The sequence below is a fragment of the Vicugna pacos genome, chromosome 7 (assembly GCF_048564905.1).
Source record: "Vicugna pacos chromosome 7, VicPac4, whole genome shotgun sequence".
In the NCBI taxonomy this organism is placed as follows: Eukaryota; Metazoa; Chordata; class Mammalia; order Artiodactyla; family Camelidae; genus Vicugna; species Vicugna pacos.
Window position 1 is genome coordinate 61617581 of NC_132993.1, and position 13374 is coordinate 61630954.

The window sequence follows — 13374 nt, forward strand, 5'->3', positions numbered from 1 at the left end:
TGGTAAAATTAACATTAGATTTAAAAAACTACAATTATATGAGGAAGCCTTCGTTAAGGAAGATGATTTTTCTAATTATAGAACATGTGTACTTTTTACAAAAGAAGGGACTGTCGCAGATTGTAAGTTAAAAAGGGAATCCTTGGCATCATTTCTCTTACTGAACCTTCAGTGTTTATTTGCAATAATTGTCGCTGGTACAATCTTCACTTAATTCCAATGTTTTTAGAGAGGGTGGTTTATTTTTATGAAGAGTGTTTTCCTCTCAAAACGCTATTGGATTTAATTTATTTCCCAGGTTAATAGCTTTTATTAAAAAAACTTTTTGTGTGTGTATTTTACAAAAACAACCTTAGGGCAGAGATTTACTCTGTTGCTACTATAGTCAGTTTCATATTGGGAAACTATGAGGGAACCACTAAATGATCAGAGAGAGTATTTTCAGAAATCTCTAGTATGGAGATTATCCCACTGTTACAGCAGCAACCCCCACCCAAACTGCAAACACTCAGAGGTTTTTGAGCTCTACTAGGTATCAGATTTTTTTTTAAGTTATTTCATTTAATCCTCACGATAATCCTGTGAGATAAAATGAAATTCTAGGACTAACCCCGATTCCAGTACCACTCCACCCCCTCCAACAAATTTTTCAACTTTTAAATTCACATTACTATACGTAAACAGTATTTCGGTATCCTTCGTGTAAGTTAAAAAAGGTCTAAGTGGGAGGGACCTTATGGGTTCCTTCTGTCCCTTAACAACTAATAGCCATTGTTCTCTCTAGAAATGCTACCAATCCAGTAACAGGGAACTAAATCTTCAGTCTCATAAGATTTATGTGTGAGATCAGAAATTTTATCCAAGTTTTTTTTTTACTTTCCCTGAACTAACTCGAGGTGAGAGGCGGAATCGGGAAAGAGAAGTTAGTCATCCTCCCTAGGTCTGGGAAGGTTTAACTGGGTTAAACTCGGGGTCGGACAGCTGAGAGCAAGCCCCAGGGGGCGTAGCCCCAGACCCGAAGTCAGACGCGGCAGTCCGCGCTCCTCTCGCGGAAGCCCCGCCAGCTCCTGGAGCCAGGCTCACACCACGCCCCTGCCAGGCTCCCGACCTCAGCCTGGTACTACATTTCCCAGAATGCCATTCAAGCCGCCTCGCAGAGCGCCGATAAGCGCCTTGGGTGACGCCATCAACCAGCGCGATGTTTAGACGCCACTGATGTCGTGGCGTTTCGCGGGAAGAAGTTGGTGTTTCGCCGGGCCCTGGTAGTAGGACGCGGTCCGGGTGGCCTCTGGCCCTTTCCTACCCACTGCTCCGCCTGCCTTTTCTCCCGCTCCTCTAGCAGGATGAGGCGTACAGGCCTGGGTAAGAAGAGGGCAGAGATTCGAATTTCGGGGGCCCTAGAACTGGGGGTGCTGGGCGCGGGGACGGGGAAGGAAATCAGACCGGTCTCACGTTAATGAAATCTGAGCCAGAAAGCGGGGTGTATGGAGGTGTCTTAGGAGGCGGTGCCAAGTGGAAACACATTTGTCCCAGATCCTGGGGGTTTCCTTAAGTTTGGTTCAGTCCCAAGTTTGTAAGCCTAGTGGAGGAGGGGAGGGTACGTACAGGTGCCAATTTAGTAGTCGAGTTTGTTAGTATAGTTGACTGAGCATGATAGTGGAACTGCCGAGTTTCCCAAAGTCCGTCTTCGGTTTCTCTTTACTGGACCTGGACGTTAGTTTCTTCAGGAGTGAAATTTAAAGAGAGTGTTTCATGTGAAGCACACTAATAATAATCTTACTAGTCTGATAACAGCGAGTTACAAAGGTAAACGTACTTGTCATTACTGTTACAGGCCTTGGTATGTAATATCGGGGCCAAAGGCCATTTTACTCAGAACCTTTCTTATCTGAGCCTTTTTTCACTGTTAAGGCAGTAGAATGTGGTAATGCTTGGTGATTTAGCTTTTGTTCTTGACCTTTTGGCATAGTAGGCAGGTTCGACAAGCAGCAAGACTAAATTAGGCACAGGCACTTTTAATGGGCTGTTACAACAGCCCTTAAAACAGCATTTTTTGGTTCTGAAGCTATTAAGAGACAGTGGCGGGGAGGGAACCCTGCTAAATCAATATACCTGAGAAAATATATGAAATACTTGAAAAAAGTTAGTTACCTTTTTCAGTTCTTATAGTAAGATGGAAAAAGAAAAAGGTTTTCAAAAGTTTCAGGTGTTCAAAATGAATGAAAATTGCCAGTAACTCTAGGGACATACATTGATTGGTAGATTGCAGTATGAGAAACAGCTTTTGAAAAGTGTAGTTTTTATGAATACTTGGATCCTAGAAGGAAAGTTGGCCAAGTAAATTGTGGAGAAAAAAAGAACACATTTTGAGCAAGTTGAGTTTTATATGCTGAAATGTTTTTCCTTTTTATCAATACTAATGACAACAAACATTTATTGTGTACTTGCGTAAGCTCTAGGTATACAGTCGTCCATGGCCCTGTTGGTGCTCCCCAAAGCTTCCAGTCTTGTTGAGGAGTAGGAGCATGTACAAGTGGTGGCTAGACATCCAAATACCAGATAAGTTGCTACAGACAGGGAACGTCTCAGGGGTTTCCGAGACAGAGCACTCGGTACTCTGTGGAGAGTTGGTAACTTGAACTAAAACTTGAATAATGAAGAGTAGGAGAGGTAAATTCCAGTTGGAGGGATGACCCTGTCCGCCAACAACAACAACAACAACAGAAACAGTTGTAGGACTAGAATCTAGAATTATGAATGATGTGCTTAAGGGATTATGATTAAGCCAGTTTGGTTGAAGTGGGAGACAAGGAACCAAACCACATTGTGGAGACCTTTGAGTGCCAGGCCAAGCAGCGTGAGTCTCGTCAGTAGGTCCTTGGGCCCCTCTGAGTGTTTTTGCGCAGCAGTGTGCCGTGATAGAGTTCAGGAAGGGGCCTCAAGAAGTGGCGGTTCTCAGCTGACTGTACATTAGAATCACCTGGAAGCCTTTAAGGCAGTTGATACCCTGGCCCCAGTCCTGACTAATTAAATTCTCTAAGATTGAGTTTGTGCTTATTTTTAAAGCTCTTCTGTAGTGGAGAGGAAAGGTGATTACTTAAGTGGCTGCTGCTGCAATTTACCTTGGTATGATGTGACATGATGTGACAAGGGCTTTTTTCCCTTGCCTTTTATTTTATTTTTTTAAGTATCAGTATATATTGACCTGGAATTTTAAACTTGGAATTGTGAATCCAATAGTTGTTCATGTAGAGAAGCTTCCACTTTTCACATGACTCTAAATGATTTGGTTCAGGTATTCATAGAAACTATCCGGAAGTAGCATTTGTCTTATGGACCAGGGCTGAGGATCATCTTTGGCACTCATTAGCTTTCCCACAGCTCTTCATAGCAGTAAGTCACACAAATAGAAGTGGCTAAGTTTGGAATAACAACTCCTATTATTTTATTTATTTGTGTCTTTATTTACTATTGGAGGTGGATGATGGTGTGAGGGAAAATTGTCTATTCTCTATTAAATAGAAGAAATGTGCATTGAAAAATTTCGGGGCAATAAGTAAAATTAGAATTCAACTTTTAATACATGTAATAGTATGGAAGAACTCTAGAAATTAAAACAGGCCAAAAATAATGATAATAAAGGAAATAAAACAAATAGGCATTAATTTGAAAATAAAGTCCTTGGTGAAGTTGTCAGGTGATTCAAATCAGCCATTCAGTATGACTTAATTGGACAAGTGCTATATATGCAGAACCTTAGTCACATCAAACATGAAGACATTTTCTTTTAAGGATTTTGTTACTTATTAGAGTTTGTACAGAGAATCACTGATGAATACAGTGAGAATGCATTCTTTAAATGATTATTTTAATTGTGAAGTGAAGGAAAATATGTCTAGTGACTTGAGTCCTTTTCTAAAAGCACATTTCGAGAGCTTTGTGGATAGTGTGTCAGCAGTTGAGGCAAAATTTGAGGAATGTGACTCTCCTCAGGAACATACTTGTTGAACATCTTGTTGTGGTTTTTGTGGTGGTGGAGATTGTGTGTCCGGTACACGTAAAGTACTCATTAGGTACAGAGGGATCTAGAAAAGGATGAGACACTGCCTCTGCCCTCAGAGAAGCTTATGACTCCATTATTGACAAAGACAGGCACATTCAAAGTTGAATAACAGTAAATTCAGTTTCTGTTCATTAATAGGTATTTATTGAGTGTGTCTTACTGTGTGTATGTGTATGTTTCTGGGGGATATATAGCCATGAGCAGAATTTAGTTTTTGCCCTTTGAGTACAGTCTAGTGTGATATTAGTGTTATGTATAGTCACAGCTATAAGAATTCAAAGGTGAGAGTTTTACTTTTTAGAGAAAGTGAGACTTGTGCTGTGCCTTGAAAGAGCTTCAGTTTCACCCTCCTTCAGTAACCAGTGCTGCCTGCTACTTCCTGTCCTTCCATCTCTGTCACTGCCATCCATCCATCTTTTGAGTTTATGGAGACACTAGTTTCTGTATCATCCCTTTCCTCTATATTCTCAGGTTTCTGTTGACACTACTTCAATCCTTGTCCAGTCTAGTACCCACATTCCACATCTTCACCCATTCTTTTGGCAAGGAATCTGAATGTCTTGGGGCTCTGTTCTTCAGCAGCCCCAAAGCTGTAGACCTCCAACTCTCGATGAATCAGTCCAACCATCCAGCTTCTGGACTAACTCAAGCTCGTAAGTTCTTCTGCAGAAAAATCATGCATCTGGGAGAAAAATCACTCTACAGCATATTGCCTCAGCCAGGATTGTTTTATTCCTGTAGTAATCTTGTGTAGTCCTAGTCACTTTCCTCCGTTGTTCTCTTTACTGGTTTTTTTCCCCCCAAATGACCACCATTCTTCAAAGACAGGCTTTTCTTTTAATGAGAAAATTGATAGTTTCAGTTGTTTTTTAAAAATTGCAATTAGATAACACCCTCAAGTATGCTTTCCTCTCAGTCCTCCAGCATGTCAGCATTCACTGTTGAAAGCTCACTCCACCTGTTGGATTGCCTGATGAGTATCAAGTACCATATTGGGCAGTGGCTAGGACTATATTCCTGTACTCTCAATGCTGTGCCCTAGAAGATGAGCTCCAAAAAGTAGCACCTAGAAAGAACAATGAATGGATCTGATGCATGATAGCTTCTCAAATACTTGTTGAAGAATGAATGAATTGCCCTCTTAAGTCTCAGCTAATAGTCTCCATGAGTTATTCCAACTGTCTTATGTTTAAAAGGAGCAGATGCCAGTAAAGGACTCTCCCTTTGCCATGAGCTCCATCCCGCTATATTATCCTTATATTTTATTTATTATTTAATTATTTTATTTTGGTGGAGGGAGGTAACTAGGTTTACTTTTAGAGGAGTTGCTGGGGATTGAACCCAGGACCACATGCATGGTAAGCAAGCACTCTACCACTGGAGCTATACCCTCCCCCCATCCCACTATATTATCCTTTCTCCCTTTCCCTTCACAGCCAAGCTTCTTCCGTAGGTAGTTGATGTTAGTACTTTTAGATCTGTTAAAGGTTGTGTAGTTTTATGGAATAGGGAATGTATCCTGAGTATCCTTACATATCAGTGCCTGTTTCATTGTCTTGTGGGCAGTCAGTAAGCAGTCAATAAATGTGTTTTGAACTGAACTCAGTATTCTTTGCTTAAGAGATGGTATTAGAATTGTTCTGATCTCTATTTGGTTATGAATTTTTAAAGTTCATTTGGAGTGTGAATATTATAGACATACGTGCTGGTCTGCAACGCCCTCCAGGGGTCTTTTTCGGTTCTTTCCTGTCAGGGTTTCCAAAGTGGCATATTTTTTCTATAACTCTGCTTGTGACTCTGATCCTTGCAGGAGAAGGAGTACCTCCCGGCAACTATGGGAACTATGGCTATCCTAACAGTGGGTACAGTGCCTGTGAAGAAGAAAATGAGAGACTCACAGAAAGTCTGAGAAGCAAAGTAAATGCCATAAAATCTGTAAGTGTATAACATATACTTCTTAATTTATGTATTTATATACATATATATTTTATACTTAGAAGTTCATAACTTTTATTGGTATCATACTAAGAAGTACAGTTCCCCACATAGTGTAGTTCCCCAAAGTTAACAATTCAGAGATAATAAAGCAGCTATGGAACTAGATAGCCCAAGTCACCTGACTACTTTCTACAACTGCCATTCACACCGGGGAAGGAAATTTCCAGGAGAAAAATGCTTTCTTCTAACAAGGCACCTAAATTATCAATATTTTAGGTTAGGAAAAAAATCATTTAATCCTTTCCCTCTAAATGTTGTATTTTCTAATATTGCTTAGTTCGTAAATCAGTGCCTTTTGTTTAAAATGACCTTGAAAAACAGTACTCATTTCAGAATGTAACAGTCTCTGGACTGAACACAATTCCATTTTCCAAAGACTAATGAAATAGCAATTAAGGTTTAGCAACATGACTCAAAATTAGATATGATTTGAGCACAAGTTAGAAAATGTGGGCAATCAAAACATAGGGTATGCGGTTTTTAAACTGCAGCTGGTTCGAGTAGTGACAGTAACGTCCCAGAGCAGTCCTCCTCCCACCCCAAAGCAGCGCTGCTTCTGACTTTTCTTCCCGACTTGAAAGCTACAGATCTCAGTCTTTCATGTTTCTGCCTTTGTGCTTCATTCACATCAGCACCAAGTTCCAAGCTTCCTTCTTTCTACTCTTTCTATTTCTATCACCTGGTTGTCTTCGGTGAACTGTTGAGAAAGCCTGTTAACCTGTCTGTTCCTAATTTTTTGCACGTTCTGGTCTGAGCTGCACCCTGTGACCACAGTCGTCTTTTTAGAGTAATTTTTTAAATTGCATCCTATGCTCCCAGTAGTCTTCATTGGCCTCACATGATGTAAGAAATGAAGTTCACACTGTGTAGCGTGATCAAATAGGTTCTGCAGAGGTTGTCCCCCGCTTTTCAGACCTTACCTCCCACGCTTGCAGAATGTGGACATGCTTGCTTTCTGCCAGACAAATGAGAGTGCTCCTGTGTCCTGTGCACGCTGTCATTCTCCTGCTCCCGTAACTGGGGTCGTGCTGTCCCTTTGCTTTAGGTACCCTGTCCCCACTGACATCGGCTGAAGTCTTGCCCATCTGAAAGGCTCCTCCCCATTGCACCATCCCTTTTCTAGGCTTTACCTGATCACCACATTAAAGTGTCTTTTTCCTTATGAACATAAGACCATTTGTACCACTCTATAGTTCTTACTGTATAACGGTCTGCACTGGAATTATTTATGTGTAAAAGAAATTTACCAGAATGTAGGGTATTCTGTTGTACTTATTTTTATATTCTACATAGCACTAACGTAATTCCTTACAGTTATATATTGAGTTAGTATGTGTTAAATAAAGGAATCATCAAAAGATAATTCTAACAGTGATTATTGTGATTGAGTCTGCGTTGAAATAAACATGCTATATATACACTTAGAGAGCATTCAGTAGAAGCTTATGTTGCCAAAGCTTAGTTGGCATTTCATTAGTCTGTGGAAAACAGAATTGTATTCAGCCTGGAGACTGTTACATTCTGAGACGAGTCAAAGTCATATTAAATCAAAAGGAGTTGATCTATGAACTAACCACTAATGTATAATGTTAATCATTTAGAAAACATAACATTTAGAGGGAATTAACAATTGAAAGATTTTTTTTAAAAAATGTAACACTGATAATTTAGCCTCCTTTTTAAAAGAAAGCTTTTTCTTCCCTGAAAATGTCTTTCGTTGGCACGAATGACAGTTGTAGAAATAGGTGATTTGGGCTGTCTAGCTTTATAGTTGCTTTACTTTCTCTGAATTGCTAAATCTTGGGGAGAAGCTCATATTCTGATCTATAGAATTTTAGTACGTCTTTGTGTCGGTATTATCCCATATGCTTTCCGCATAAAGTAAGTTGAGGACAGTATTTGCAATGGTATGCCAAGATTTTTAGTAGTGTTACTTATTCAGATATCTTAGATGTGAAGCCTTTGATGAATTTGTCATATAAAATATTAGATAGGTTTTGGTTTGAATAGCAGCTGTAATCATTTATAGTATTTCATTCAGATTCAGCCTCTTTCCTGCATAGATTCAAGATGTGGATAGCACTAACTCGTAATTTTTTTTCTAATTTATTATCATATTTTAAAGAAAAATAGCTTTAGAACTTAAACAAATAAGCAATTTAGGTATATACTCAAAGTTAATGTCACATTTCATTAGGAAAATACTACTTATATCTGGATCTGAATTGATAATATGGCAATTTTTATACATCTTTTAAAATGTAAAGGGGGAGAGATACAAACAAATGCTATTGTGTGAATAATAGAGAGAAAAAAGACTGCAAGGGTAAGAGAATCAGAGAGAAGTATGTACCAAAATTGAAAGATGGAATTGAATATTAAGATGAAATCAAAATGAAGAGCAGGGCATGTCCATAGTTGGGAAGGAATAGAAATTCTTAACTTTATTTTCCATTAATTTCAGTGGGAAAAGCATCAGAATAAGAGAGTATATTTTATATTTTTTGAATACAGTTTTATTTGAGAAAATGTTTATGCTTAGAGTGGCATTTTTTTTTTACTTTAACACTTAAATACATTTATATAATTATATGCTTTCTTCTTTGCAGCTTTCTATTGAAATAGGCCATGAAGTTAAACATCAAAATAAATTATTAGCTGAAATGGTAAGTGGTTAAGATTTTAACTTTAACAAACTTGATCTGTTTATCTTTTTTTGTTAAGAGGGTTAACAAACTTGATCTGATGTTCTCAAATTTAGTCTGTTACTAAGGAATAAGTTTTAACTTTTATCCATATTGAAATAGATTTAAAAATCGTAAGTCTTGGATTCCTATCCATTTATTAATTGGTTTGAAATAGCTCTTGAGATTAATTCTTGCCATATTTTTTACATTTTGCGTCTTGCCTAACACATACAAGTAGGAGGAGGATGTGGAAGCCACTGTATCTTTAATCCTGAGTTTAGAAGCGCTGTTAGAGCTCAGGACAAATGACTGTTTTGAGCCTTGTTAAAGGTCTCAGTGGACATAGACTGCCAGGTAATCAAAAGCACTTTACATTCAACCAGCCAAATGTCTTTCACTTAATGTAAACCTGTTTCTTTTGCTTGATCTCCTAAGGATCACTTGGAACAAGTCAGTAAGATTTGAACATAGTAACATCCCCAAGCCTTTTTCTCTAGTCTAAACAAGCTCAGTAACGTACACCTTTTCTTGTTGGAGGCTCTTTCCATTCTCTAATGCTTATGTGGGATGTCAGACTCCTGAACCTTCCCTACTTTCTCGACATTCCTTTAGTATTGTACTATTCAAAAACAAATGGCACTGAAAGGAATCTCCTTGTGAAGGTCATGCATTAGAATCACTTGAGGAACTTTCTGAAAATATAGCTGGTTCTCACTCTAAATATCCTACGTCCCTCCCTCTATTTAGGGAGGGACCTAGGGATATGTATTTTGAAAAAAGCATCTGAGGTGATTCTGAGGTATAACTCCAGTAAGGTGATGCCTCATTCTAGTTTTGATTTGCATTTTTCTGATAATTAACTATATTGAGCATCTTTTTATGGGCCCCAGTTGGCCACCTGTAATGTCTTCTTTAAAGAAGTGTATATTTAGACATTTAGAAAAATGTTTTTGATATTAAGCTCTATGAGCTATTTGTATATTTGGGGTTTTTTTATTTTATTGAAGTATACTCAGTTGACAATGTTGTGACAATTTCTGGTGTACAGAACAATACTTCAAACATACATCAATATAAATATATTTATGTTCATATTCTTCACCATAAATTACTACAATACATTGAATATAGTTCCCTCTGCTATACAGTAGAAACTGGTTGTATATCTATTTTATGTATATTAGTTACTATCTGGAAAACTTGAAACTGATGCCTTCCCAACCCTTTCCCCATTGGTAACACTAAGTTTATTTTCTTTGTATATGAGACTGTTTCTGTTTGTAAATGAGTTTGGTTTCTTTTATTCCATTTATATGTGATATCAGATGGTATTTTTGTTTCCTTTTCTGGCTTACTTAACTTAGAATGACAATCTCCAGGTCTAATAATGTGCTGTTTCCTAGCTCTGTAGTAAGGTCTGAAGTCTGGGAGGGTTATTCCTCCAGCTTCACTCCTTTCCTTCAGTAATGCTTTGGCAATTCTGGGTCTCTTGTGATTCCATATAAATTTTACCACTATTTGTTCTCGTTCTGTAAAAAATGTCCTGGGTAAGTGGATAGGGATCGCGTAAAATGTGTAGATTGCTTTGGGTAGTATGGCCATTTTAAGAATGTTAATTCTTCCAATCCAAGAACATGGGATATCTTTCCGTTTCTTTAAGTCATCTTTAATTTCCTTGGTCAGTGTTCTGTAGTTCTCTGCATATAAGTCTTTCACTTCCTCAAGGGTCAGATTTATTCCTAAGTATTTTATTTTGGGGGATGTAATTTTAAAAGGGATTGTTGCTTTACGTTCCTTTTCAGATATTTCATTGTTAGTGTAAAGAAATGCCACTGATCTCTGTATGTTAATCTTGTATCCTCCTACCTGGCAGAATTCTTTTTTTTTTTAAGTTGAAGTACTGTCAGTTTACAATATTGTGTCAATTTCCATTGTACAGTGCAATTCTTCAGTCATACGTGAATATGTATATATTCATTTTCATATTTTTCACCCTAAGCTACTACAGGATATTGAATATGTTTCCCTGTGTTGTACAGTATAAACTTGTTAATCTATTTTATATATACCACTCAGTATCTGCAAATCTCAAACTCCTAGTTCATCCCTTCCCACCCCCGTGGCATCCTCAAGTCTGTATTCTATGTCTGTGAGTCTTTTTCTGTTGTATATATAAGTGCATTTCTCTTTTTTTAAGATTCCACATATGAGTGATATCATATGGTATTTTCCTTTCTCTTTCTGGATAACTTCACTTTGAATGACAGACTCCATGTCCCTCCATGTTGCTGCAAATGGCGTTATTTTATTACTTTTTAGGGCTGAGTAGCATTCCATTGTATAAATAGACCACAGTGTCTTTATCCAGTCATGTGTCGATGGACATTTAGGCTCTTCCCATGTCTTGTCTATTGTAAATAGTGCTGCTGTGAATGTTGGGGTGCGTATATCTTTTTGAATTACGGTTCCCTCTGGATAGATGGCCAGGGGTGGGATTGCTACATCATGTGATAAGTGTATACATAGTCTTCTGAGGAGTCTCCATGCAGTTTTTTATAATGGCTGCAGCAGACTACATTCCCACCCAGAGTGTAGGGGAGGGAAGGGGAGAAGTCCCTTTTCTGCACAGCCTCTCCAGCATTTATGGTTTGTGGACTTTAGAATGATGGCCATTCTGACTGGTGTGAGGTGGTAGTTTTGATTTGCATTTCTCCGATCGTTAGCAATATTGAGCATTTTTTCCTGTGCCTATTGGCCCTTGGTATGTCTTCATTGGGGAATTGCTTGTTTAAGTCTTCTGCCCATTTTTGGATTGGCTTGTTTTTTCCTTATTAAGTTGTATGAGCTGTTTATATATTCTGGAAATTAAGCCCTTGTCGGTCTCATCTTTTGCCAATATTTTCTCCCATTCCGTAGGTTGTCTTTTTGTTTTGCTTATGGTTTCCTTTGCTGTGCAAAAGCCTGTAAGTTGAATGAGGTCCCACTTGTTTATTTTTGCTTTTATTTTTATTGCCTGGGTAGACTGCCCTAGGAGAACACTGCTGAGATTTTATGTCAGAGAATGTTTTGCCTATGTTTTCTTCTGAGAGGGTTATAGTGTCTTGGCTTACGTCTAGGTCTTTAAGCCATTTTGAGGTTTTGTGTGTGCGTGTGTTTGTGCGTGGGCATGGGGGTATTAAGGAGTATTCTTAACTTCATTGATTTACATGCTGCTGTCCAATTTTCCCAACACCATTTGCTGAAGAGACTGTCTTTACTCTCCACTGTATGTTCTTGCCTCCTTTGTCAAAGAGTAATTGACCAAAAGTTGGTGGGTTTATTTCTGGGCTCTCTGTTCTGTTCCACTGACCCATATGTCTGTTTTTGTACCAATGCCATGCTGTTTCGTAGCTCTGTAGTAAGGTCTGAAGTCTGGGAGGGTTATTCCTCCAGCTTCATTCCTTTCCTTCAGTAATGCTTTGGCAATTCTGGGTCTCTTGTGATTCCATATAAATTTTACCACTATTTGTTCTCGTTCTGTAAAAAATGTCCTGGGTAAGTGGATAGGGATCGCGTAAAATGTGTAGATTGCTTTGGGTAGTATGGCCATTTTAAGAATGTTAATTCTTCCAATCCAAGAACATGGGATATCTTTCCGTTTCTTTAAGTCATCTTTAATTTCCTTGGTCAGTGTTCTGTAGTTCTCTGCATATAAGTCTTTCACTTCCTCAAGGGTCAGATTTATTCCTAAGTATTTTATTTTGGGGGATGTAATTTTAAAAGGGATTGTTGCTTTACGTTCCTTTTCAGATATTTCATTGTTAGTGTAAAGAAATGCCACTGGTTTCTATATGTTAACCTAGTATCCTGCTACCTGGCCGAATTCTTTCATTAGCTCTAGTATTTGTTGTATATAGCCTTTAGGGTTTCCTGTATGTAGTATCATGTCATCTGCATATAATGACAGTTTTTCCTCTTCTCTTCCATTGTGCATCCCTTTTGTTTCTTTTCCTGGTCTGATTGCTGTGGCTTGGATTTCCAGTACTTTATTTAACAGAAGTGGTGAGAGTGAGCATCTTTGTCTTATTTGTGATTTTAGCACCAAAGCTTTCAGCTTTTCATCATTGCGTATGATATTAGCTGTGAGCTTTTGATATATCTCCTTCATTATGTTGAGGTAGGCTCCCTCAAGCCCACTTTCTGGAGAGCTTTTTCATTCATTCTGTTGAATTTTATCAGGAGCTTTTTCTGCATCTATTGAGATGACAGTATGTTTTTACTTAATTTGTTAATGTAGTTGATCACATTGATTGATTTTCAGATATTAAAAATATTCTTCCATCCCTGGGATAAATCCCACTTGATCATGGTGTAGGATCCTTTTCTTTTCTTTTTTTTTTGCAATTGAGGTTCAGGTGATTGTACGTGTTACCTTACATATGCTAAAATCACTGAGCTATATACCCACTCCTCTGTGATCCTTTTAATATTTAGTTGTTGTCAGTTTGCTAGTATATTGTTGAGGATTTTTGCATCTCTGTTCTTAAGTGATACTGGCCTGTAATTTTGTTTTTTGGTAGTATCTTTCTTTGGTTTGGTATCAGGGCGATGGTAGCCTCATTGAATGAGTTCAGAAGTGTTCCTTCC

At 38.2% G+C, this 13374-nt stretch overlaps 1 protein-coding gene across 1 annotated transcript in view; it reads left to right on the top strand.

The window, feature by feature from the left end:
* Window positions 1-1201: 1201 nt before the first annotated feature.
* Window positions 1202-13374, top strand: part of BET1 (Bet1 golgi vesicular membrane trafficking protein) — a 29499-nt gene continuing 17326 nt past the window's right edge. The window contains exons 1-3 of the mRNA XM_006207630.4: window positions 1202-1362; window positions 5874-5998; window positions 8671-8727. Coding sequence (XP_006207692.1) covers window positions 1344-1362; window positions 5874-5998; window positions 8671-8727 — 201 coding nt within the window. The 5' untranslated portion in view covers window positions 1202-1343. The remainder of the gene's footprint in view (window positions 1363-5873; window positions 5999-8670; window positions 8728-13374) is intronic.